At 49.2% G+C, this 23674-nt stretch overlaps 1 protein-coding gene across 1 annotated transcript in view; it reads left to right on the forward strand.

Moving 5' to 3' along the window:
* Positions 1 to 23674, forward strand: part of LOC147419875 (putative metallophosphoesterase At3g03305) — a 109915-nt gene that overhangs the window by 85819 nt on the left and 422 nt on the right. Inside the window, exons 3-4 of the mRNA XM_086506072.1 lie at positions 21384 to 23018; positions 23109 to 23192. Of these exons, the coding sequence (XP_086362198.1) occupies positions 21384 to 23018; positions 23109 to 23192 (1719 nt within the window). The remainder of the gene's footprint in view (positions 1 to 21383; positions 23019 to 23108; positions 23193 to 23674) is intronic.

The following is a 23674-nucleotide window of genomic DNA, read 5'->3' on the forward strand; positions in this document are numbered from 1 at the left end:
GACATGAGCAATAACATCTCTGAATAGATAGGGCCACCATAAGCCTGTTTATAAGATTTTTTGCGCCGTGATGTGACCAGGGTAATGGCCGCCTGTAGGACTGTGTGCATGTTCCAGAATGTGGTCTACTTCATGAGGGGAGACGCACCTGCGTAGCACACCATCTGGCCCAGGTTTGTAGAGCTGTCCGCCAATGAAAGAGAAGGGTTTAGACTTCAGATAGAGTCTTTTTTTTTGCAATGGAGAAGCATTCCGAGGATATAGGCCAGTAGAGAGTAGATGTAACGCATCTCCATATCATTCCGGGGTTGTGTCGACCTTAAAGAGATGACTATCCGGAAAGTCATCATCAACCCCAGTATTGGGCTCACCTGTGTGTACGCGAGAGAGGTGGTCGGCCATGACGTGTCGCTTGCCTGGACGGAGAACTACGTTGAAATTTAATTCTTGGAATATCAGTAGCCACCTCCAGACTCTTTTTGCAACTTGGGGTTTATTCAGAAGATAGCGTAGCGCATGAAGATCCATGATTTTTTTTTTCGAGAAAAAGATCCTTCTATTAGTTAATGAAAGCTGCCCGTAGGGCTACAACCACCTCTGCAAGAGAGGGCTACAACAAACATGATGGGGAGACTCTCTCAATGAAAGAACAACATATATACAATGAGGCTAAATCAAGGGATGGGAGGAGGAAAGAGCCACACAGGTGGTCGGTAGTGCCATCTAAGCACACCGTGGACAATGGTGTAGAAAGGCCCAGGGCGCCAGAGTCGAAGGAAAGCCTCGCGGCGCTCCCGCATGTGGTCGGAGCTACCCTGTAGTCCCTCAAGCTGTCCTCTGAGAGTATGGATCAACTCTAGCCAAAAGTCACGAACAGTCTCTGTTGGCGGCACAGAGTGGGCCTCAAAAATGCGAAAAAAGCGGGCCCGCCAGATGAACCATAGTGTCAGGCCACTGATGAGCTCCCAACACTCCTCTCTCTCATTGCACCACTCTTGTGGAGTAAGCTCTGTAGCAGGCTCGAGTGTAGGACGCCCCCCCTGTATCACTATCATCCTGCTAGTGGAAGATAGCTCAAATTGAAGTGCCAGGCCGTGAGAGTGGACCAAGCCGTTGCCCCCCAAGTGTACTGTCTAGCCGTGGAGAGCGTAGGCATCAGCCGAAGAACTCGTAGCCACACATGCTCGGCCGAGGGACAGTCTCAAAGACAATGACGCTGACTCTCCACCAACTGGTCACAGGTTGCACATGCGGCCGAGAGACCACTATGCACAAGCCAGCTCCCTACTGCTGTAGCTCTGTGTGCAACCAGCCATTGAAACAAAGTGACGCGCCTCGGTTGTCTGGAGTCCCACAGCCTCTGCCAAAAGGCTGCCAAGAACTCGGCTGTGAGGCCCTCCTCCTGCCAATTACGTGCTGCAGCGGGACGGGCCTCTCTCTGTGCTGCAAGTGTATGACGTCCAAGCCGAACAGTGTACTGAAAGAAGGGGACTCCTCGGTGGTCTGCAGAAGAGAAGGGGTCCCTCCATAGCCACTCACCAGGATCCCACTGTACTCGTGCCAGTGGACAACACTCCCAAGCTTTCTCCTGATGGACAGGAGAAGAGGAGCAATCTGCTGCTCGGGAGACAAGTCCAAACCAACCTGACAACCCAAGTACCGGACAGTTCCTGATCAGCCTCTCTACCTGGCTGATACAAGAACTCGAGAAGATCCAGCAGGAAGTGATGTACCACATAGTCGCCAACAACACCTGGTTGGCAACTACTACTCTACCAGCCAGCGAAAGTCGTGCTGAGCTCCACTGTAACAGCTTTCTCCTGATGGACAGGAGAAGAGGAGCAATCTGCTGCTCGGGAGACAAGTCCAAACCAACCTGACAACCCAAGTACCGGACTGCAGTCCCTGGGGGAATCCACCTGAAACCCTCTCGTGGCATCCAATCTGGCACAGGAGCACTACCAACCGAGAAAGCCACTGTCTTTCTCCAGTTGATCAGTGCGCCCGATGCACAACAGAAGGTCTCCAAAGCATGCTCACATCTGTGAAGATTGGCCTCCTGGCCATCTAAGTACAAGGTTGAGTTATCGGCAAACTCAACGTCCAGTAGCTCCTCTCCCCGAATAGGGAGTGCTAAGCCCTGAAGACCAACCTGCTGTGACACCAAAAATCTGCTCATCGCCTCCACATAGAACAGAAAGAGAAAGGGGGCAAGAGGATAACCCTGTCTGACCGAGCGTGTGAGCATGAAGCGCTCACCTCTCCCTCCTGCCAAAAGCACCTGACTGTGAGCCTGTCTGTACAAAGTTGACACCCCACTGATCCAAGCATCTGAGAAGCCCATCCTGCGGAGAGTGCCGTCTAGAAAGTCCCAATCAACTCGGTCGTATGCCTTCTCAAAATCGAGAAGAAGAATCACAAGGTCCTCACCACGGAGCCGTGCTAGGGCAGAAGCTCTCTAAAAGTGGCTGAATCCTCAAACTCAGAGCCTTGGCAAGAATTTTGTAGGCTGAGTTGAGGATGGTGATGGGGCGCCACTGTCGAATCTCATCCAAGGAGCCATCCTCCTTGAGAATGAGGTAGATCAGGCCCTCACTCATGCTTTCAGGCTTCACTCCTGTGTGCAAAATGTACTGAAAAGCACTACAAAGATCTGGGCCAAGCAGGTCCCAGTACTCTAACAAAAAGTTGGGAGTCAACCCATCCTCACCTGGACAGCTACCACGAGGAAGGGCCCTAAGAGCTGTGTGCAGCTCCTCAAGCTGAAGTGGCATCTCTAGCCTCTGGCGCATCTCCTATGTCACAAGACATGGCATCTGTGCCCAAACCTGCTCCCTGCATGCATCCTGCCGCTTTGACTGCGGCTCAGCCGACAATAACTTATGGTAAAAGTCAGTAGCAATTGCACGCATATCCCCGGGCTCACAAGCAACTGACCCATCGGGCCTCCTCAACTGAATGACCTTGGCATGCGAGTGCTGAGGTCCCACTGTCTCAAAAAAAGCACCAGTCACTCTATCACACACTTGAGTCCACTGAGATGCCTGTCGGTGAAAGGCAAACTCATGACGCCTCTCCTCTGTGCTAGCAAGCTCCTGTCGAGCATGTTGTAACTGCTCCTCCAACCATGGACTGTCTGGATGTTGCTCCTGTATCCTCTGTAGTGAAGCAATGCCTCGTCTGAGACGCTGCTCCGCGTCCCTCGTTGCAGCCCGGCAAGCCAGAGACTCCTGGAGAAAAAAATGGCTAATCTGAGCTAGGCCTGAGGCCACTCTGTCAGCAGGAGAATCCTGCCTGTCCATGCCCTCTGTCCAGAGAGCCTCTACCCTCTCTCTGAGTGCTGAGTCCAACAAGACCCTCTCTGGGATGCGAAGCATCGTGCTCCCCATCCTCTGCTTGTCTGCCACTGTGAGGATCACTGGTGCATGGTCCGAGAAGGAGGTCCCTGCCAGGATGCCCACTGACCCTCCCAAGTCACTGAAGTGGTCACTAGTGTAGAAGCGATCTATCCGCGATAGATTCACTCCTTCCGCTCTGTGGTCCGATCGAGAGAAGGCAAGAGTGTCTGGGGGCCTCACAAAACCAGAGTGCTGCCATGTATCCGAGACCCGCAGAGTCATACAAAACCTCTCCCAAGCTGCCAACTCGACTCCATGCACAGTAGCATGGCTGCCACCAATCCTGTCAGAAGGGTCCTCCAACATGTTGAAGTCCCCTCCTATGCACCAGTGATCTGCCTGCGGCAGAGACTCGACAATCTGTGACCAAAACTTTGCACGAGCACTCGCCACATTGGGCGCATAGATGTTCAGGAAACCCACTAGGCTACCCTGAACCTGCATAGTAATCCACTGAGCCCTGTCTTGCACAATAATCCCTTTGTCCACAATGGCCTGCTGCAATGAGTCCGCAATAGTCATACATACCCCACCCTGGATGCCTCTAGGTCCAAAAGCAGCTGACCAAAAAGTATCATATCGTCCACGCAAAAGCTGACCACATGGCCGAATGCGGCTCTCACACAGATGGTGCTCCTGAAGCATAAGGAGATCAATCTCTCCTCCCACAAGGCAACGCTGAAGCTCCTGACGCAATCGGTCCCGCTGTCGCTGAAACTGGGGCCCACCTAGTCCCTGCACGTTCCATGACACGATCCTCATGGGGATTGAGAGAGAACAGATGCTGCCACAACAGCAAGACGGGCTATCTTCGAGGTAGGCTTGGATGGGGAGTAATCCGCATCCGAGCGTCCTCTAGATAGGCGTGACTGCAGTGAGTGCCTAGCCCAAGCCCAAGCAGACCGAGCCGTGCGTAACGCAACCTCCTCTGTCCAGGAGTCCTTATGAATGTATTCATAGCACGGCAAACACTGCGTATCAACAAAGAAGTACACCACAATGTGCCTACATCCTGCTGAGTCTGGCGGTGTCACCGCAAACTTGGCCAATGGCCACAAAGTCTGCAGCATATCTGTAACTCCAAGTTCTCCCATGTGGTGAGAGAACTCTAAGACCTGTGTATGCAACCTTCCCACCACTAAGTCAAGGGACCACTCTGTCTCGGCCCTACCACAGAGGGGGAAGGAGAAACCAACCGCTGAGTCCAAGGCCTCTGTCCCCCTAGCGGCAAGGAAAAAAACATGGACCCTGAAGCAGGCTGCCTCATGGTCTACTGCGGAATCGCCGAGAAAACGAGTGAACCCGTTGTCAAAGAAGTCCCAGCGGCGTCGGATGTCAATGCACGTCAACCCACGAGGGATAGCTGCAAGGGAGGATGTCTGAATCTGCAGAGGGGGCCGCAAGAAGGGCTGACAGTCTCTCGCTAGGCGAGTCGCGGCAAAGGCGCTGCCAAGAGATCTCCTAGCCATCGGAGAGGGACCAGTCTCCTGAGCCGACTGAGAAACTGGAGCAGGAGAGGGGGGAGAAGGAGCTGGGGAGAGTGGAGGAGAAGAGGGGCGGGATGGGGCGACAGAGGTAGAGGGGCGAGGTGGAGAGGCGACGGGAGCAGAAGGCGAGGAGGATGAGGAAGAGGCGGGGAACTCTGGGGGGGGAGCGGCTGTCGAGGGAGAAGCGGAGGTGGGGGCTGGCGCAGGGAACTCCTCCTGCTCAAGAGGACCAAAACGGTTCCCCGTGGGAACCCACTGCTGCTGAGTAGGCACCTGAGGACCACTCTGAGTGCCAGGCTGACGCTGTAGCCCCTAGCGTCGGCGGCCACGGGCCTGCTGCCACCCCTCCTCCGTTGGAGCCCCAGGCTCGGAGGGTGGCTCTGCATCTGTACGTTGTGCCACTGGCTGTGGTTGCGGGCCAGTCCTAGCAGGCGGGGGCTGAGGCTGTGGTGTAGGTCGCGGCCTCCTCCATGAACAGGCCTTCGCTAGATGGCCCATCTGTCGGCAAATGAAGCATTGGTTCGGGAGGCCCGAGTACTCCACACTTTGTCGAAACCAACCCCCACTCACCCGAGGTAAAAGGATAACCTTCAGGAGCGTGTGGGTATCTTTGACCAAAACTCGAACTGAGGGAATGCGAGCCGCCTTGGAAGCTACTGATGTTGCCGTACGAGGTGTCTCCACGACAGTCCCAATGGCGAAACCGATCCTGGAAAGAAGTGGTAGGTACTCCCTCCGTAAACCCGGAAAGCAGACTGAGATGGGGATGTCTGTCTCCTTTACTAGAACATCCGAAGCTGGGTCAAAACCATGTCGCCACTGTCGAAAGTGGGCATGTGATGCTCGGATGGCCAGTGGACTCATAGCTATGACCTTAGCCGCCATCTCGAAGGACTCAAACTCGATCTGATAGTAACCCCGTCCAAGAATCTGGACATCCAAGATCCTTTCCACCTCTGCGAGAAGGCGGGCTTGGAGAAGGTCTCGCAGCTCTCCTCTGCTAGGCCGGGTGCCGAGAATCTTGCAGATGGCCGAGGTCGCCTGCAATCGCTCTACCTTTGCGGCAAGGCTCGCTTGCTCTTGTAGCAGGCTACAATGTCACTTTCAGAGGACATGGTTAGTACAGTTGGTCTAGGCTGTTTCACACTGGACGGATCCTCTGGGCTGGGAGTGACACGTGGCAGTGGTGGCAGGGTATCGACGGTGGTCTAGTGGACATTGTGGCCAGGTCACCACATGGCTGACATTTATGAGCCGTTGGTGGCCCTTTATGGTGTTACATATGAGTAGTAGCGGTTGGTCATCGGCAGGATGGGCTTCACCTTTGGTCTAGCATCGTCTAGGTAGCGAGTCTTACACAGAGCATTGCTTCACCATCCCGGCACATCTGAGCCTCGACGCCCCCATTTGTACCTGTGAATCGTGGGTTGGAGCTGAGTGTGCTGCCACGCCAGAGCCTGTACATGGTTCTTTGAGCTAGTCGAGTCCACATGTTCTGGTCCACTGTTGTGTCTCTGTTGTTATCCATTGTTTCTGTGTTTCATTCTGTTTGAGAGAGTTTCCATTTGTTTGAGTGAGATTGTCACGCACATTGCACTGAGGGGCACCCACACTGTAGAGAGCACGACACATTATCCACGCTACAGGTGCTCTCATTTTGGCGATCACGGTGGGACCTCACATGAAGTCTCACTCTCTGTGGAGATGCAAATCGTGAAGCTAGTTCGTTGTTACCGAGCTTCGCCCCTTTGCTTGCATTTGGGTTGCTAGTCTGTTGGTCTGGTCCTCTCTAGCCCTGGTCCAACCAGTCCTCGTCGTCGTCTCTGGTCCTCGTCTCTCGTCCTGGTCTAGTCTCTGGTCCTCGTCTCTGGTCCTGGTCTAGTCCCTAGTCTCTGGGTTCTCCTCGTCTTGGTCCAGCTAGGTGGTCTAGTCATTGGTGGTCCTGGACCAGGTGGTCTGGTCATTATCCTCACTTGTCCTAGTCTAGACCTTTGTTGTTCAGCCCACAGTTAAGGGCCCCTTTTGCCAAAGTTGGTTGGATTGGTGGTCGCTGCATGACCCATACAAGGCGGTCAATCGAGCGTCAAAGCGCACTACTGAGCCCTCTGAAGTACTATCACAGAAGACGACCTTTGACACCTTGTAGAAGTCCATCAACCTCATCACCTATACCTACACATACGACATCACCCATTCCTTCATCCGGTCCCGCATCTTCTCGATCACGTTCTCCAGTAAAGCTCTCTCCTATTCTGCTATAGCAGGCTATTGTGCAACAGGCTACACAAGGTGCCATGGAGCCGTTAGCTAGTGTTTTGGCCAAGGTAAATATCAAGTTCCCTACCTCCGTGCTGACGACCATGCACGGAGGTTCGTATCTCTTTGTAGAGGACGTGGTCTTGACAGAGAAGATTCTTATCTGGTACTTTTTCCATCCATCTTGGACAGCTTAGCAGACAAACGGTACAGCCAGTTTGCAGAGAACCATTTTGCAACTTGGATAGCCTTAAGACAACAGTTCTGTGCTGCTTTCAGGCCAGGTGACTACCAGGAGAAGGTGTTGGATGAGTTGGCCAACATGGTGCTCAAGCCAGAGGAGACTTTTGCAGAGCTTATGACTAAGACCAAGTCTCTAGAGGGTTGCCAAGCTTCCTCAGCAACTCGGTGAATTCATGGTTAAGAAGTAGGTGGAGAAGGCGCTTCCCAAAAGTTCTCAGCAAAAACTACGAGAGAGTCTCCGACCCGACGCCACTCTTGAGGAGTTCATTGCAGTTGCTTCGAGGATAGAGGGGGCTAGGAAGCTGTTCACCAACGCCCCTCACATGGAGACCCCCTCTGTGTTTTTGGAAAGTCCTTATGATCCTTTAACTTCTTTACGCAGGGAACTGGAAGCCCTAAAGTTACAGCGAGCTCTTCAAGAGGAGAGGTCCTTCTCTCTTAGACAAGAGAAGCCTCCACATCACGAGGCATTGGAACAGATTAAGCGCGAGCTAGAAGAGCTCAAGTGTCAGCAAGAGACCAAGGCTACGGCTTGGTGTAGCTCATGCCGCTCTCCAGGGCACCCTCCACATGAATGTCCCCTTCGGGGTTATTGCCACTTCTGTGAAAAATCTGGACATGAGGACAAGGACTGTTACTACCTCAAGGGATTGCGACAAAAACAGCAAGGTCTTGGTCCTTCTCTTCAGCAAGGGCCAGCACCTGCATCCAACATGGTTTCTCCCTGTGGCCATCCACACCATATGCCAACTTTGCTGACAGCCCCTCCAATGCAAGGTATGCAAAGCACTTTTCCCTCTCAGAGCTTTAATCACACCCATGCTCACACCCCACCTCACAGCTTCTATGCCTCCACCTCTAACTCCATAGAGCAAGGACCACCTCGTCCTTCGACTCGTCCAGTGAATCGGCCCATTTTGTGCTACAGATGCGGGGAATATGGTCATTACCAAAGCAAATGCCCTCTGCCCGAAGGGTCCCCTCCCTGCCGGCATTGCCCTGCTATGAAGGATCACTACAGTAAGGATTGCCCTAAAATTCGTGCATCCACGGCTTCGAACCCAAGTCAAAGCCAGAATGAGTTTGCCTTTCCCAAGCTCAATTTGATAGCAGTTAGCACTGTTTCTCAGCCGCCCCCTTCTACCCATGTGGTTACCCCTAAAAATAAGCTGCCGCAGCCAGCTGGTAGAGGAGCCATCGGGCGTCCACACCCGGGCCCAGAGAGCCGCTCTCGGTCTTAGCATTCCAACAAGTTCAACTCCCCCACACAATCTCACACCAGTGGATACCTCGTCTGCAGCTGTTAACAAGCCATCCCCGAGTGCCATCAAAGAATCCAAATCTTTGCTCTCCGATATTGATGAAGCTTTCTTGGAAGCAGTTTCCGATCTACAGAAGATCAAGGTACCAGAGGAACAACAGGTAGAAAAAGAGAAGCTTAGAGCAGAGACAGTCTTGAAGAACACTTTACAACAAGTGTCCCTCTATGACATGCTGCGACTAGATGCAAAGTTTAGAAGTGACACCCTTGTTGTGATTCAATCACTTTATCCTGGAGCAGGTCCTAGTGGAGGGCACCTCCCAGTGCGACCATCAGAGTCCTATATGATATCCAATCCTGCTGCTCCACTCACTGATTATAGAATCCCTCGCTGACAGTGTCCGTTTTGGGTAGGCAATTCTCATGAGTGATAGTGGATGGTGGATCTGGCATCAACCTGATGCCCGAGTTCACTATGTTAGCTCTAGGTCTACAGCCTACTCGCCCTGCTCCCTTCACAGTTACATTGGCCGATCAACGAATAGTATACCCAGTGGGCATCGCGGACAATGTGTCTCTGCAGGTACAAAACTTTAGTTTTAACTTGGATTTTGTGGTGGTTCGTCTTCCCCAGGTTGAGGGCGGATTTCCTTTGCTCATTGGAAGACCATGGCTGCGACACACTAAAGCACTTCATGATTGGGGAAACGACGCAATGTGGATACAAACTTCTAGCTCCCCGATGCAACCCATCCTTTTGGAAGGAGGTATGGATCCAGTGGTGCAGCAAGTTTCTTTGTCAATGGAAACCAACCCTGAACAAGAATAGCCTACTACACCTGAAGGGTCAGACGAAGATCTATTGGAGTGGTTGGAGGCTACCAAATCTATGCCTTGTTATGGAGTCTCTATTCACTCTTTGCTTGAAGGAACACCCTCTTCAAATGATTCCACAGCAACTCAATCTAATGTGCCACGTGAGCCTATGAAGAAGCATAAAAGCAGTAAGAAATCTCTTCTACAGGAGTTCACCCCCCTTCAAACATCAACCCCTTCGGTGTCTGCTTCTTAGACCAGAACAAAGCTCTCCTCTGTGTCTAGCAAATTCCCTTCACCGAACCCGTCCTGCAAGATGAATTCCAAGATCATGATATCTCTCTTGCTCATGATAGCTGCGTGCTCTTTATTTGCACCCTACCCTTCCCATCTCCCCCTCACCCTCGAGCTAATCCCTCCCCCTCCCCTCGCCCTACCCTCCCCCTCTCCCCTCGCCCTCGCCCCTACCCTCGCCCTCGCCCTAACCTTTCCCCTCGCCCTCGCCCTTTCCCATCCCCTCGCCCCTGGCCCCTCGCCCTAACCCTCCCCTTCCCCCTTTCCCCCTCGCCCCTCGCCTCTAGTCCCTAGTCCCTAGCCCCTAGCCTCTAGTCCCTCGCCCCTAGTCCCTAGTCCCTAATCCCTAGCCCCTAGTCCCTCGCCCCTAGCCTCTAGTCCCTAGTCCCTAGCCCTTCCTCCCCTCGCCCCCTAGCCCTCGCCCTCAACCCCTATTCCCTGGCCCCTAGCCCCTCGCCCTCGCCCTCCCCCTCTCACCTACCTACCCCTCGCCCTAGCCCTCCCACCTACCCCTCCCACCTACCTACCCCCTGGCCCTAGACCTACCCTCCCCATCACCCCGTGGCCCTAGACCTATGCTCCTCCTCGCCCCTACCCACCCCCTCTCGCCCTCGCCCTCCCCCTCTCACTTATCTACCCCTCGCCCTAGCCCCCTACCCACCCCTCGCCCTAGCCCTCCCACCTACCCTCACCCTCGCCCTCCCTCTCCCACCTACCTACCCCCTCGTCCTAGACCTACCCTCCCCATCACCCCCTCACCCTAGACCTACCCTCCCCGTCACCCCCTCACCTTGCCCTCGTCCCTACCCACCCCCTCACCCCTCGCCCCTACCCACTCCCTCCCCATCCTCTCGCCCCTACCCTCCCCCTCGCCCCTACCCACCCTATCCCTTCCCTTTGGCTAGACCCTCACCTCTCGCCCCTATCCACCCCCTCGCCCCTACCCACCCTCTCCCATCCCCTCGCCCCTACCCACCCTATCTCTTCCCCTTTGGCTAGGCCCTCACCCCTCGCCCCTACCCACTCCCTCCCCATCCTCTCGCCCCTACCCTCCCCTTCCCCCTCGCCCCTACCCACCCTCTCCCGTCCCCTCGTCCCTAGCCAGCCCCCCTAGCCCTCCCCACCCCCTCAGCCTCATCATATTTTTTGGGCTATGGTCATCAACCTTTCGAGCTTATGGTCATCCCTCCTTGCAGTGTTACCCAGGCTTATGTCATCCCTCCTTTTGAGAAGAGTGTGGCAAAATTATCTGCAAGCATGGACCAGGTCATTTTCTCTCACTATGGTTATCAATAATAAAGATGCGGTGGATCCAAACCGAGCATATCTCTTTGCTGTGGAGCTTTATTCTGTTTAGCCAATTGGATTCTTGGATTATGCAATCATATTGAGTCCCGCCTATCCAAAGGCTTAAAACGCTTGCAAGCAGTACAGTGTGTCTAAACTCCACTTTTGGGCCTAGAACCTACTTCAAGAAATATGTGCAGATGCAGTACCTAAGGGTTTTCTTTCGCAGTTTTTTCAATATTTCCTCTCACCGAGACAGTGAGCGGTCTTGTGGCGGGCAACCTGTAGCAGGCTACAGTGTCACTTATAGAGGACACGGTTAGTACAGTTGGTCTAGGCTGTTTCACACTGGACGGACCCTCTGGGCTGGGAGTGACACGTGGCAGTGGTGGCAGGGTACCGACGGTGGTCTAGTGGACATCGTGGCCAGGTCACCGCATGGCTGACATTTATGAGCCGTTGGTGACCCTTTATGGTGTTACATATGAGTAGTAGCGGTTGGTCATCGGCAGGATGGGCTTCACCTTTGGTCCAACATCGTCTAGGTAGCGAGTCTTACACAGAGCACTGCTTCACCATCCCGGCACATCTGAGCCTCGACACCCCCATTTGTACCTGTGAGTCCTGGGCTGGAGCTGAGTGTGCTGCCACGCCAGAGTCTGTACATGGTTCATTGAGCTAGTCGAGTCCACATGTTCTGGTCCACTGTTGTGTCTCTGTTGTTATCCATTGTTTCTGTGTTTCATTCTGTTTGAGAGAGTTTCCATTTGTTTGAGTGAGATTGTCACGCACATTGCACTGAGGGGCACCCACACTGTAGAGAGCACGACACATTATCCGCGCTACAGCTCTGTAGGCAAGAGAGCAAGTCGAATGGTGGGCTCAGCGGGGTCGAGCGAGGGGGCTTCTGGCGAGTCTCTCTGTGGCGAAGCTGGAGCCTCCATCTGTGTCTACTGCTGTGGCGTAAGAAGGGGACGACGGGAGGGTGCTGCAATTGAACGCGCCAAACACTGCTCCAAGGAATTGATACAAATGCCGAAAGTGCTGAACTGCAGGGAGTTGTCGAGGAGAATGAACCAAACACGCGGGCGAACGGGCCGAGGCGGGGGGGGGGGGGGGGGGGGATATAGCGGGCTGGGGCAAGCGGGCAGGCAGCGAAACAAGCACAGGGGAGAGGGCAGCGGGCGGACGAGCTGGGACAGGGGCAGTGCGAGGGGTGCGATGGCGCAGCAGGGATTTGACAGCAGCAGCGAGCGCGCTCGTGGCCTTATATGAATGATGATCCATGATGATAGTGAAGTGAACCCCTAACAAGTAATGACGAAACTTTTGTAAAGAATACACCATAGCCAAACCTTTCCTTTTTGTGGTGTTGTAGTTGCGCTCAGCCTTTGTGAGCAGGCGACTGGCATAGTGGACTGGGCGATCTAGGTTGAACTCCTTGCTCGGCTGAGTCAAAACCGCGCCGACCGCAAATTGACTAGCATCAGTATGGACATGAAAAGGAGTGGACCAATCAGGAGCAACTAAAATAGGTGCCTTAGTTAGGCGCTTTTTGAGATAGGCAAAAGCTTGGGATTCAGTTGTGGACCATTGAAAGGGTATAGCAGCACTAGTCAGGCGTGTCAAGGGCTGGGCAACCTCTGCATACATGCGAATGAACCTCCGATGATAGCCTGTATGGCCTACAAAGCTTTGAACACCTTTGGGATTAAGTGGAGGGGGCAATCTTAAAATGGCCACTATTTTCTCAGGGTCAGGTGGTAAACCTTCAACAGACACAACATGACCTAAAAGCGTACCTTGAGTCACCAAAAAGCGGCACTTGTTTGGATTGAGCTTAAGGCGCGCCTCGTGACACTTTGAGAAGACTACAGGGAGTTGAGCTAAGTGCTCCTCCAAGTTTTCCACCCGGGTGGAACATTGGGCGCCAGAGAAGGTGGAAAAATCATCCATGAAGATTCTAAGATTGTCGTTGAGCAGGGGACGAAATATGATGTAGACAATACGATTGAATGAAGGAGGAGTGTTTTTCAGCCCAAAAGACATCCTCTTGTAGAAAAAAATTCCCCATGGAATGACAAAAGCTGTCTTTCCTTGGTTGTCAAGATGTATTCCTAACTAATTGTAGCCGTTGAACCCGTCCATGAAACTGTACAGTACATGCCCAGCAACATCTTCGAGGACTCTCTCAGTGAAAGGGGTCAGAAATCCATCCGGGATCGTCACCTTATTCAGAGCTCGATAGTCGACGTAAACTCGAATTTTGTTGGACTACTTCTTGGGAGCGATAACCGTCATTCTGAGTGCTCCACCGGCACAATAATACTTGCTTCTTGCATTTTTTCTAACTCGACTTTGACTGCTTCTGCATACTTGGGGTTGAGTTTGTAAGCCCGTCCTCTAACCGGCTTAGCCCCCTCAACCAGAGGGATTGTGTGGACTCCTAACTCTGTTGTGATCCCTTCCAAATCGTGGTAAGACCAGGCAAACACATCCTTGAAAGACTGCATGAAAGAGATTACTTGGTCGAGTAGCGCGGGGTGATTCCATAATTGAAAGCGTGAAGCAGAAGGTACTGGTAGGTGCGCGTCGCGATGTAGTGCAGGATTGGGGCAAGAAGCAGGAGGCGGAGTGCAGCACAGAGGAAGCGCTAGGGATCGAAGCAGGGAGAGAGAGAGAGAGCTCACGTTTTTGGGGAAAACTCAATAATTGAGTTTGGGGTTTTCCCACTTTTATTGTAAGTGACTTAAAAAAAATGTGTCCAGGTTCATATTGAACTTGAACAAAGTATAAAAATGTATAAAAAGGGGTTATTTAGGCCTTTAACTCAACAACCTCCCACTTAAAGGCATAAATGACGCCTTTAAGTTAACCAACTCCCACCAGATGTATGCAATACTCATGTTGAGCCTTAGCAAGACTCTTGGTGAGAACATCTGTAGGGTTATCCTGTCTATGGATCTTAGTCAAGGTGACTAGACCATCCTCCAATACCTGTCGTATGAAGTGGTACCGCACATCTATGTGTTTGGTACGCGCATGAAACATGGCATTTTTGGCTAAATAGACAGCACTCTGGCTATCATAACCCAACACGGGTGTATGAGCAGGCATGCCAAGTTTTTTTGCAAGTCTGCGCAACTAAATGGCCTCTTTTGAAGCCTCTGTGGTTGAAATATATTTAGCCTCAGTAGTACTCAATGCCACAATTTTCTGTAACCTAGAACACCAAGAGACTGCACCACCAGCAATGGCAAATACATATCCATTGGTAGATTTCCTGGTATCCATGTCACCTGCCATGTCTGCATCACAATATCCTTGCAACTTTAAGTCACTTTTGCCATAACAGATACACTTTGATTGTGTATCTTTCAAATATCTCAGAATGCATTTGACAGCTTCCCAATGCGCTTTGCGAGGATTCGACATGTATCGACTAACAACTCCCACTACATAAGCAATGTCGGGACGAGTGGCAACCATAGCATACATAAGAGAACCACAAGCTGATGCATAAGGGATTCCCTTCATTGCTTTCAATGCCACCTCATCCTTTGGGCAATCTGCTTTGCTAAGCTTAGTGTATGGAGGTAAAGGTACTCCAAGAGACTTAGCATCAGCCATATTAAATCTGTCAAGTACTTTTGCAATGTACCTTTCTTGAGATAAAAACAGCAATTTCAGCTTTCTATCTCTTTTAATACGCATGCTCAAAATATGCTCTGCATCACCCAAATCCTTCATAGCAAATGCTGAATTTAGCTTATGTTTCAGAGCATCAAGACTAGTCTTATGTGTCCCGGCAAGCAGCATGTCATCAACATAGAGAACAAGTATGATGGGACTACCATCTTCATCCCTTTTCGTATACAAACAATGATTTGCATGGCTGCGTTTAAAGCCTTGAGACAGCATAAAAGTGTCAAACTTCTTATACCACTGTCGTGATGATTGTCTCAAACCATACAGAGCCCTTTTCAGTTTGCATACAAGTTCCTCGTGTGTAGGAACTACAAAACCTTCAGGCTGTTTCATGTATATGTCCTCTTCAATGTCACCATGCAAAAACGATGTCTTTACATCCATTTGATTCAATTCCAAATCAAGCACCGCAACGAGAGCAAAAAGGACACGTAAAGTTGTAAGCTTTACAACAGGAGAAAGGATTTCTTGAAAATCAATTCCTTCTTTCTGTGCATATCCTTTTGCAACCAATCTTGCTTTGTACTTGGGTTTTTCATCCACTATCTTAATCTTGTATACCCATTTGTTAGGAAGAGCCTTTCTTCCTTTAGGCAATGTCACAAGATCCCAAGTATCATTTGCATACAAGGATTTCATTTCCTCTTGCATCGCAAGCTCCCACTTGCTGCTTGACTCACATGATTTGGCCTCTTTATATGTAAGAGGTTCACCCTCATCTGTCAACATTACATGATCCAAAGAGGGGTTAAATTTCTGCGATTGCCTTCTCAAACAAGTCGATCTGCGTACCCAATGATCTACATTCTCAGGCAACGGTTCTACATCATAAGGCAACTCATTTTCAGCTCTATCATGCTGTTGAAAATCATTTTCAGCTAATTCAGGCGGCTGTCCATCCTCATTAGGAGCATCAAAATCATGTCCTACCTCTTCTGGCTCAAGGTTAACCGGCTGATTATCAATTTCAGCTTGCGGTAATACATCATGAGGCTCTTTTTCAACATCAATGGGTGGCACGAAAGGCTGAAATCTGACTGTTTTCTTGTCAGCATCAGATTTTGTAGCAATGCTTAAGCAATTTTGCCTCATTGAACACTACATCTCGGCTGCGTATTACCTTTCTAAATTGTGGTAACCACACTCTGTAGCCCATTTCACCTTCTTCCCCATAACTTAGGAAGACTCCTTTAATGAACTTCATATCAAGCTTTGTTCTCAAGTCACTGTGTACATGAACAAAAGCTTCGCAGCCAAATGCTCTCAAATGATCATAAGAGGCAGATTTGCCAGACCAAACCTCCTCTGGAATGTCATTTTTCAGCGTACTATTAGGAGAGCGATTGCAAATATGAACTGCAGTTTTCAATGCCTCCCCCCAAAATTCTTGGAAAAGATTAGCGGTAGACAACATGCAACGCACTCTCTCGCATAAAGTACTATTATACCTCTCAGCCACACCATTAGAAGACGGATTATAAGGGGCTGTCAACTCCCTTTTAATCCCATTTTCATCACAAAAACGTTGAAATTCAGCAGATACATACTCTCCTCCATTATCAAATCTGAGACATTTAAGCTTAGTACTCTTTTGCGTAGTGACAAAAGCATGAAACTTCTTAAAAGCATTAAAAGTCTCACTCTTACTTTTCAACAAATGTACCCATCCTTTCCTAGTACAGTCATCAATGAATGTAACAAAATACAATGCACCACCAAAAGACTTAAGAGGCATAGTGCATACATCAGAGTGAATAAGATCAAGAAGATTAGCTTTGTGAGAGACACCAGAGTAATAAGAAGATTTCTTTTGCTTTCCATAAAGACAATCGTTACAGAAATCCAAGTTTTTTCCTTTTACAGCAACCCTTTTCAAAGAGGAAAGCACATCGATACCCTTTTGGCTCATATGGCCAAGTCTCTTATGCCACAATTCCGTGTGTGAAGCAACTTTAGCAACAACAAGAAACTTGCCAGGCAAAGCTTTGCATCGAAGATAGTACAAAGTACCTCTTTTAGACCCTTTTGCAACAAGCATAGAGCCCTTAAGCAACTTCCATGAACCCCCAACAAAGATGGTAGTATAACCATATGCATCTAACTGGCCAACAGATAGCAAACTTTTCTTAATGCCTGGTACAAACCTGACATCATTTAACACAAGCTCTTGACCATTGCTAAGAGCCAAACGCATAGTACCCATTCCCTCAATATTGCAAGCAAAATTATCACCGAGGTACACCTTGCCATAATTGCTTGCAACATATATAGCAAAACACTCCAAAGATGGAGTCACATGGAATGAAGCACCAGAATCTACTATCCATGATTGGGATAGGCCATCATTAGCACCGAGCAATGCATCAATGACATCTTTCTTCGAGATAAGCATGTCTTCTGTATTGGCTATCACCAAATTTGAGGGGCATGAAGCCGCAACCAAGATTTTCTCAATGTCTGACAACTCCTCAATGACCACACTAGAGGATACATTTGCATTCTCAGCATCCTTGGAGGAATCACTTGTTGATTTATCCTCTTTCTTCTTCTTATCTTGCGTTTCCTTCTTCCTTTCCTGCTCTTTCTTGAAATACCTGCAATCTGGTTTCTTGTGACCCTTTCTGCGACATTGATAACAAGTGACGTCCTTATTCTTTGTCTTGCTCTTACTTCTATTTTGAGTCTTGTTGTCCGCATCACGCTTTTGATTTCTACCTCTTGCATTGTAGGCAGAACTGCCACCTTCCCCACTAGACTTGCGTCTAATCTCTTCATTGAGAATAGACCCTCTCACACCGTCATACATGATGATGGGACTGTTGCTTAGAGAGACAACCAAGGTTTCCCAAGTATCTGGCAATGTCATAAGCAAGAAAATAGCTTTCAGCTTATCATCGAATTGCTGAAGCCCACTGTCGTGCAACTGACTCAACACACCTGTAAAAGCACTCAAATGCTCAAAAGCTGACTTCGAGTCATCAAGCTGCATATTCACCAACTTTCGCATCAAATGTATCTAGTTCACAGGCGTGGTGTTTTCATAATTGGACTTAAGCTTTTGCCATATTGCATAAGTAGAGTCCAAACGCTTGATGTCCGTCAAAATGTCATCATTGATAGCCATTTTGATGTAGGCTATAGCTTTCTTATTCAACCTCGCCCACTCTTCGTCAGACAAACCTGGCGGCTTATTCTCTTCTAATGCATCTTCACAATCCTTTAAGAAAAGGATACCTTGCATACGTTCTTGCCAGAGGTCGAAGCCTTGACCATCGAACCGTTTGATTTCCATCAAACTTTTAATGTCAGATGCGGAAGAGGAAGAAGCCATTTTAATTCAACCACAAGTGTGTATACAAGAGAGATGCAATAGGCTGAAAATTTCAGCAAATATGAGCAACCACAAGACTTTGCATACGACAGACCACAATTTCTTTACATGAAACTGTCCAAATCTGAAATTTCAGTTGAAAAGTGCAATTTCAAGTACCTGTGCTCAGCTTTTCACTCAATTTGTCGCGACAAACATCAATACATGTGATCCCACAACTTTGGTACACCTGCGTATTGTTGTTTTGACCTGTTACAACCTGTAAATCACCTGTTTTGACCTAAAACAGTCTGTTTTGGGCTATTTTGACAGTTTTGGTGACCTTTTCGACTCCGGAAGCAAGGGGCTTCGCGATGGAAGTGAAATTGATCGCGGGAGAGCAATTTTAACTCGTTGTCCAGCAAACTGCGCAGGACTGTTTTGAAACCCTAGGGCTCTGATACCAGTTGAAAGCGCGAAGCAAAAGGTACCGTAGGTGCGCGTCGCGATGTAGTGTAGGATTGGGGCAAGAAGCAGGAGGTGGAGTGCAGCAGAGAGGAAGTGCTAGGGATTGAAGCAGGGAGAGAGAGAGAGAGCTCACGTTTTTGGGGAAAACTCAATAATTGAGTTTTGGGTTTTCCTACTTTTATTATAAGTGACTTTAAAAAAATGTGTATTGAACCTGGACAAAGTATAAAAATGTACAAAAAGGGGTTGTTTAGGCCTTTAACCCAACAATAACTAAGCGGCTAACAGGATGGGCTGATGGTTTTCAGGGTTGCCTAGGTTGACTTCTCTGATGGGGTCAGGCAGTGTAGTTGGCGAGGATGTATCAGGAAGAGAAGACCTTGCCGCCTCTGTAAGCTTCCGAACATCATGAGCTGGCGTCTGATCGATATTGAAATCGGCATACTCTTCTTGTAACCATTCTGGTGGAAGCTCGTCGAAGGGAAGTTCATCCGGTACGTAGGATAGCTTGGACTGGGGCAGTGTATCAGGCACAAGTGAGGCTGAGGGTGTGGCGTGGGTCAACTCTTGTAAAGGAGATTTCTTACCCCTTCGAAGGTCTTTGATAGGCTCCCCAAGTCCAAAGGCTTCTATTGAGGGGCAAGCTGAGCTATCAACCTCTGGGAGCAATGGAGTCGGTGCGCTGGGCTCAGCCACTGTAGCAACACTGGAAGATGGTGTGTCCTCTAGCAAGGCTTGAACGGAGACCACATAGCAAGGCATAGAGTGGATAGCCTCCAACCACTCTAGCAGGTCTTCTTCTGGTCCATCCGATGGAGTAGGCTATGAACGTTGGGGAGTTTGACTCCATTGATAGAGAACTATGATTCACCACCGGATCCATTCCCCCTTCAAGACGAATAGGTTTCATTGGATAGCCCGGGCTACGTATCCACATTGAATCAATTCCCCAATTATGTAATGCCTTTGTGTGTCAGAGCCATGGTCTTCCAATCAGTAACAGAAATCCGCCTTCAATCTGAGGGAGGCGAACCACAACAAAATCTAGGTCGAATGTGAAGTCCTGTACCTGCAGAGGGACCTTGTCTACTATTCCTACATGGTAGACAATTCTCTGGTCTGCCAAAGTCACTGTAAAGGGAGCGGGCCGGGTAGGCTGGAGACCCAATGCCATCATAGTGAATTCGGGCATTAAGTTGATAGCACTTGTCTGCTAAGCCATCCAAGGTAGATGGAAAGAGTACCAAATAAGCATCTTCTCTATTAAGACCACGACCTCTACAGAGAGATACAAACCTCCTCGCATGGTTGTCTGCATCTTTTGAGGAGAGTCCCTTGAAAGTAGGAAACTTGATGTTTACCTTGGCCAAAACACTGGTCAACGCCTCCATGGCCTCTTGCTCAGGAGCCCGTTGCTCAATAGCTTTCTATAACAAAATGGGAGAGAGCTTTACTGGGGAAGGTGACCTTGAAGATGTAGAACCGGATGGAGGAATGGATGATGCCATATGTGGAGGTATGGGTGATGAGGTTGGTGGACTTCTACTAGGTACCAAGGGTTGACGTCTTCTGTTGTAGTACTTCAGAGGACTCAGTAGTGCGCTTTGACGCTCTAATGACCGCCTTGTATGTGTCATGCAGTGACCACAAACCCAACCAAGCTTTGGGCAAGAAGACCTTTAATTGGTTGAACACCGGTCTAGACTCTACTAGACCAGGGCGAGTGACTAGACCACCTAGCTGGACCAGGGACGAGGAAGGACTAGCCCAGGGACGAGGGAGGACTAGACCAGGTCGAGAGCTGGTTGGACCAGGGCGAGAGAGGACTAGACCAGTAGGCTGCACTGTGCAAGGCGAAGTAGGCGAGGCTAGGTAAAACCCAGCTAGCTTCTCGATTTGTACCTCAACAGTGAGTGAGACTTCAGTTGAGGTCCCACCGGGCATGCCAAAAATGAGAGCACCTGTAGTGCGGATAGTGTGTCGTGCTTTCTACAGTGGATACTCCTCAGTGCAATGTCCGTGACATCTCACTCAAAACAGAATGGAAACATAGGAAACAATAGATAACAGCAAATCAACACAGAAACACAATAGCAGACCAGAACATATGGACTCGACTATCTCAAAGGAACCAATACAGACTCTGGCGTGGCAGCACACTCGGCTTCAGCCCAGAACTCACAAGTACAATGGGGGTGTCAAGGCTCAGATGTGCAGGGATGGTGCAGACGTGCTGTGTGTATGGACTCACTACTCTAGACGACGACGCTGGACCATATATGAAGAAGATAATAATCATGACCCAACAACTACTACTCTTATGTACAACCATAAAGAGCCACCAACGGCTCATAAATGTCAGCCATCTAAGTCTATCCTCAAACTGAGTGGTGGTGGTGACCTGGTCACGATGTCCACTAGACCACCGTCCGTATCCCTGCCACATGTCACTGACCAGCCCAGAGAGTCCGTCCAGTGTGAACCAGACTAGACCAACTGTACTAACTGTGTGTCCTGTGAAAGTGACACTGTAGCCTACAAGAGCCCACAATACCATCTAAAATCATCTTCTACTGAGGGCGAACCAATCTTCCTATTGAGAGTTGCAAAACAAATTCTCCGTGGAGATGTTTTTGAGATTAGTGAGGGGTATTTTGAGAATTTTTGGGCAAATATGAGGGTTATATTGGGATATTTTTAATGTGGGGTATTTTGGGAATTTCCACAAAGTTCAGGGGCATTTTGGTAATTTTCCCTTGTTTTTATTGCGGTGCTTAGAAATGGGATGTTTGCAGCTCAATAGGTCATTGTTTTTATTGCGGTGCTTAAAAGCTTCTTTTCTTGGTCTGTTGTAGAGCAGTGGATGGAAGCATTTGTTTGTTGGCGTCGATACATCCATGAATGTTGGTTTAAGAGGGCCTTGCAATCTATTTGGACACCCAAGTGAGGAGCAACTGACAGAGATGGATTTGGAGCTTAGCCAGTGGGACACTTGTCCTCCTGAAAAAGTTACAAAGTTAGTCTTTGGTCATTTTCCTATGTCATTCACGGCAAGCACTGAGCGAGGGTCCAGACCAGAGTTTATATTAGCAAAGCACTCGGTTGCTGCTTATGTTTGTGGACATTTGCACAAGTCCTTTGGGCCTAATCTTATAAACCATCATTTGCATTCCAACGGAAGAACAGGCAAGTTGCACGAATGTGGAGGTGGCTCTGAAGATGGAATTGGAGAATTTTGGGAGTGGGAGCTGGGAGATTGGAGAATGCGTAGAACCTTGCGCATTATCACAATAGACCAAGGGCATACAGCTTTTGTTGACTTTGATGTGTCGGAACTTAATGCTTCAGATCATGAAAATAAGGATTGGTTGCCTACTTTCATTGTGCCAACGTACCCTCTTGATTTGCAAAGGATGGAGCGATCAGCACAACTACCACATTCTGCAGCAATTGAGGATGTCGTCAGGGCTTTGGTCTTCTCACAACAGCCCTTAGTGTCAGTGATTGCAAAGCTCTATCATATGATATCTGGAAAGCCACATCTTTTGGAAGAGCTCAAAATGCATGCAATAGACAAGGTAGGTAACACGGGGTACATTTACGAAGCCCGGTGGAATAGCATCAAGTACAAAGACTCTCCTGTAAAACAATATGCATATCAAGTGTCAACACTAGACTCAGCAGGAAAATTGACAGAGAGCAGCATTCGGTCATTTTCTATTGACAGGAGGGTTAGTGAATTAAAGAAGACTTGGAGGGAGTTTCTAGTGATGGGTTTTCTCTGGGAGGAAGCTTTTATGGTTTTGTTATGGCTAGCATTTGCTTCTCTTGTCATCTTTTTCCTCCTTCCCAAGTTCTTCTTACATTTCCTGTTGGGAAATGGGCGCTATGAGCGATGGTCATATTGCTTGTTCAAAATGGCAAACCAGAAGCTAACAGCACGCAGGTCCCTCGAGTTGTTTATATGGTTCTGGTTACAAGGTTGTGCCCACAATGTACTATGGTTCGAGCAGCTTTTTGTACTGGTGTGGCTGATTTTCTTTCCTTGGTATTGGGGTCAAGCACTCGCAGATGGTCATTCACTAGGATTCATGTCTCTGAGGGGCTGGGAAGTTCGTTTGAGTGACATTTCACCTCTCAGTGGTCTAGGCTGGCCTGACCTCATGGTGATTGTACTTCCATATCTTTACTTTGTAGTGCTCCCCTTGTATACTCTCACGTTCGCATTATCAGCGGAAGCGTCTCTGCATGAGATCTACCAAATGGAGATGCCTGCAAGTCTGAAAAAGAAAGAGAGGACCGTCGAGGAAATTAACGGTGATATGAAGAGCTTTCTATCATGTCAAGGTGGAGATGAGGATACTCAGAAACAGGATGAGAGCTCCTTCGTAATTGAGCACTCGTTTAAGTGGCCCAAGCGTGCAAGTTGCAGACGGGTCCGTTTACTCTTGATGGGGTGCTGCGTGATTCTCTCATTCATTCATTTCGGGGTAAGATTGTCTGTTCTGTTAACTTTGGTTAATAAATTCGGAGGAGCCAAAAAATGGCAATGCTGACATATTTGCTGAACTTTCTTGCAGCAAGTTTATGCCGTTGCAGGAGCGTACGGTTCCATTGCGGTCTTGGCATCTCCTGGCTTTGCTTGGCCTGTGCCTGTTTTGATGGTATCAGCAATTCTTCAGTCTTCTCAGTGTAGAAAGCAGAAGTAATTGATGATTAGTAGGGTCTTAGCCATGCTTATGGTTCATTTATTATTGAGCTCTTGCTGTGCCGTTTGACATCAAGCCAAAGCACAATTATTCCTCCAGCTTTGGCAGATATAGCATGAATGCTTTCAAAAGGGGAAGCAATGCAAGCATACAATTCTTATATGCCAAAAGGCATAATGATGCCTCGCGTATAAAGCAAGGCTGCAGAATAGCATATCAATTGGTTTGTCCTCATCAAATTCTTTGTTATATTATGTGTAACATGTGGGTAATCTGGACATATTTTGTGTGTGTGTGTGTGTGTGTGTGTGTGTGTGTGTGTGTGTGTGTGTGTGTGAGAGAGAGAGAGAGAGAGAGAGAGAGAGAGAGAGAGAGAGAGAGAGATTGTATTGTCGTCCTTGAAGGTCTAGTATGACATAGTATGACATATGGGACTA

Source organism: Adiantum capillus-veneris, chromosome 29 (assembly GCF_014529385.1).
Source record: "Adiantum capillus-veneris isolate H3 chromosome 29, ASM1452938v2, whole genome shotgun sequence".
NCBI lineage: Eukaryota > Viridiplantae > Streptophyta > Polypodiopsida > Polypodiales > Pteridaceae > Adiantum > Adiantum capillus-veneris.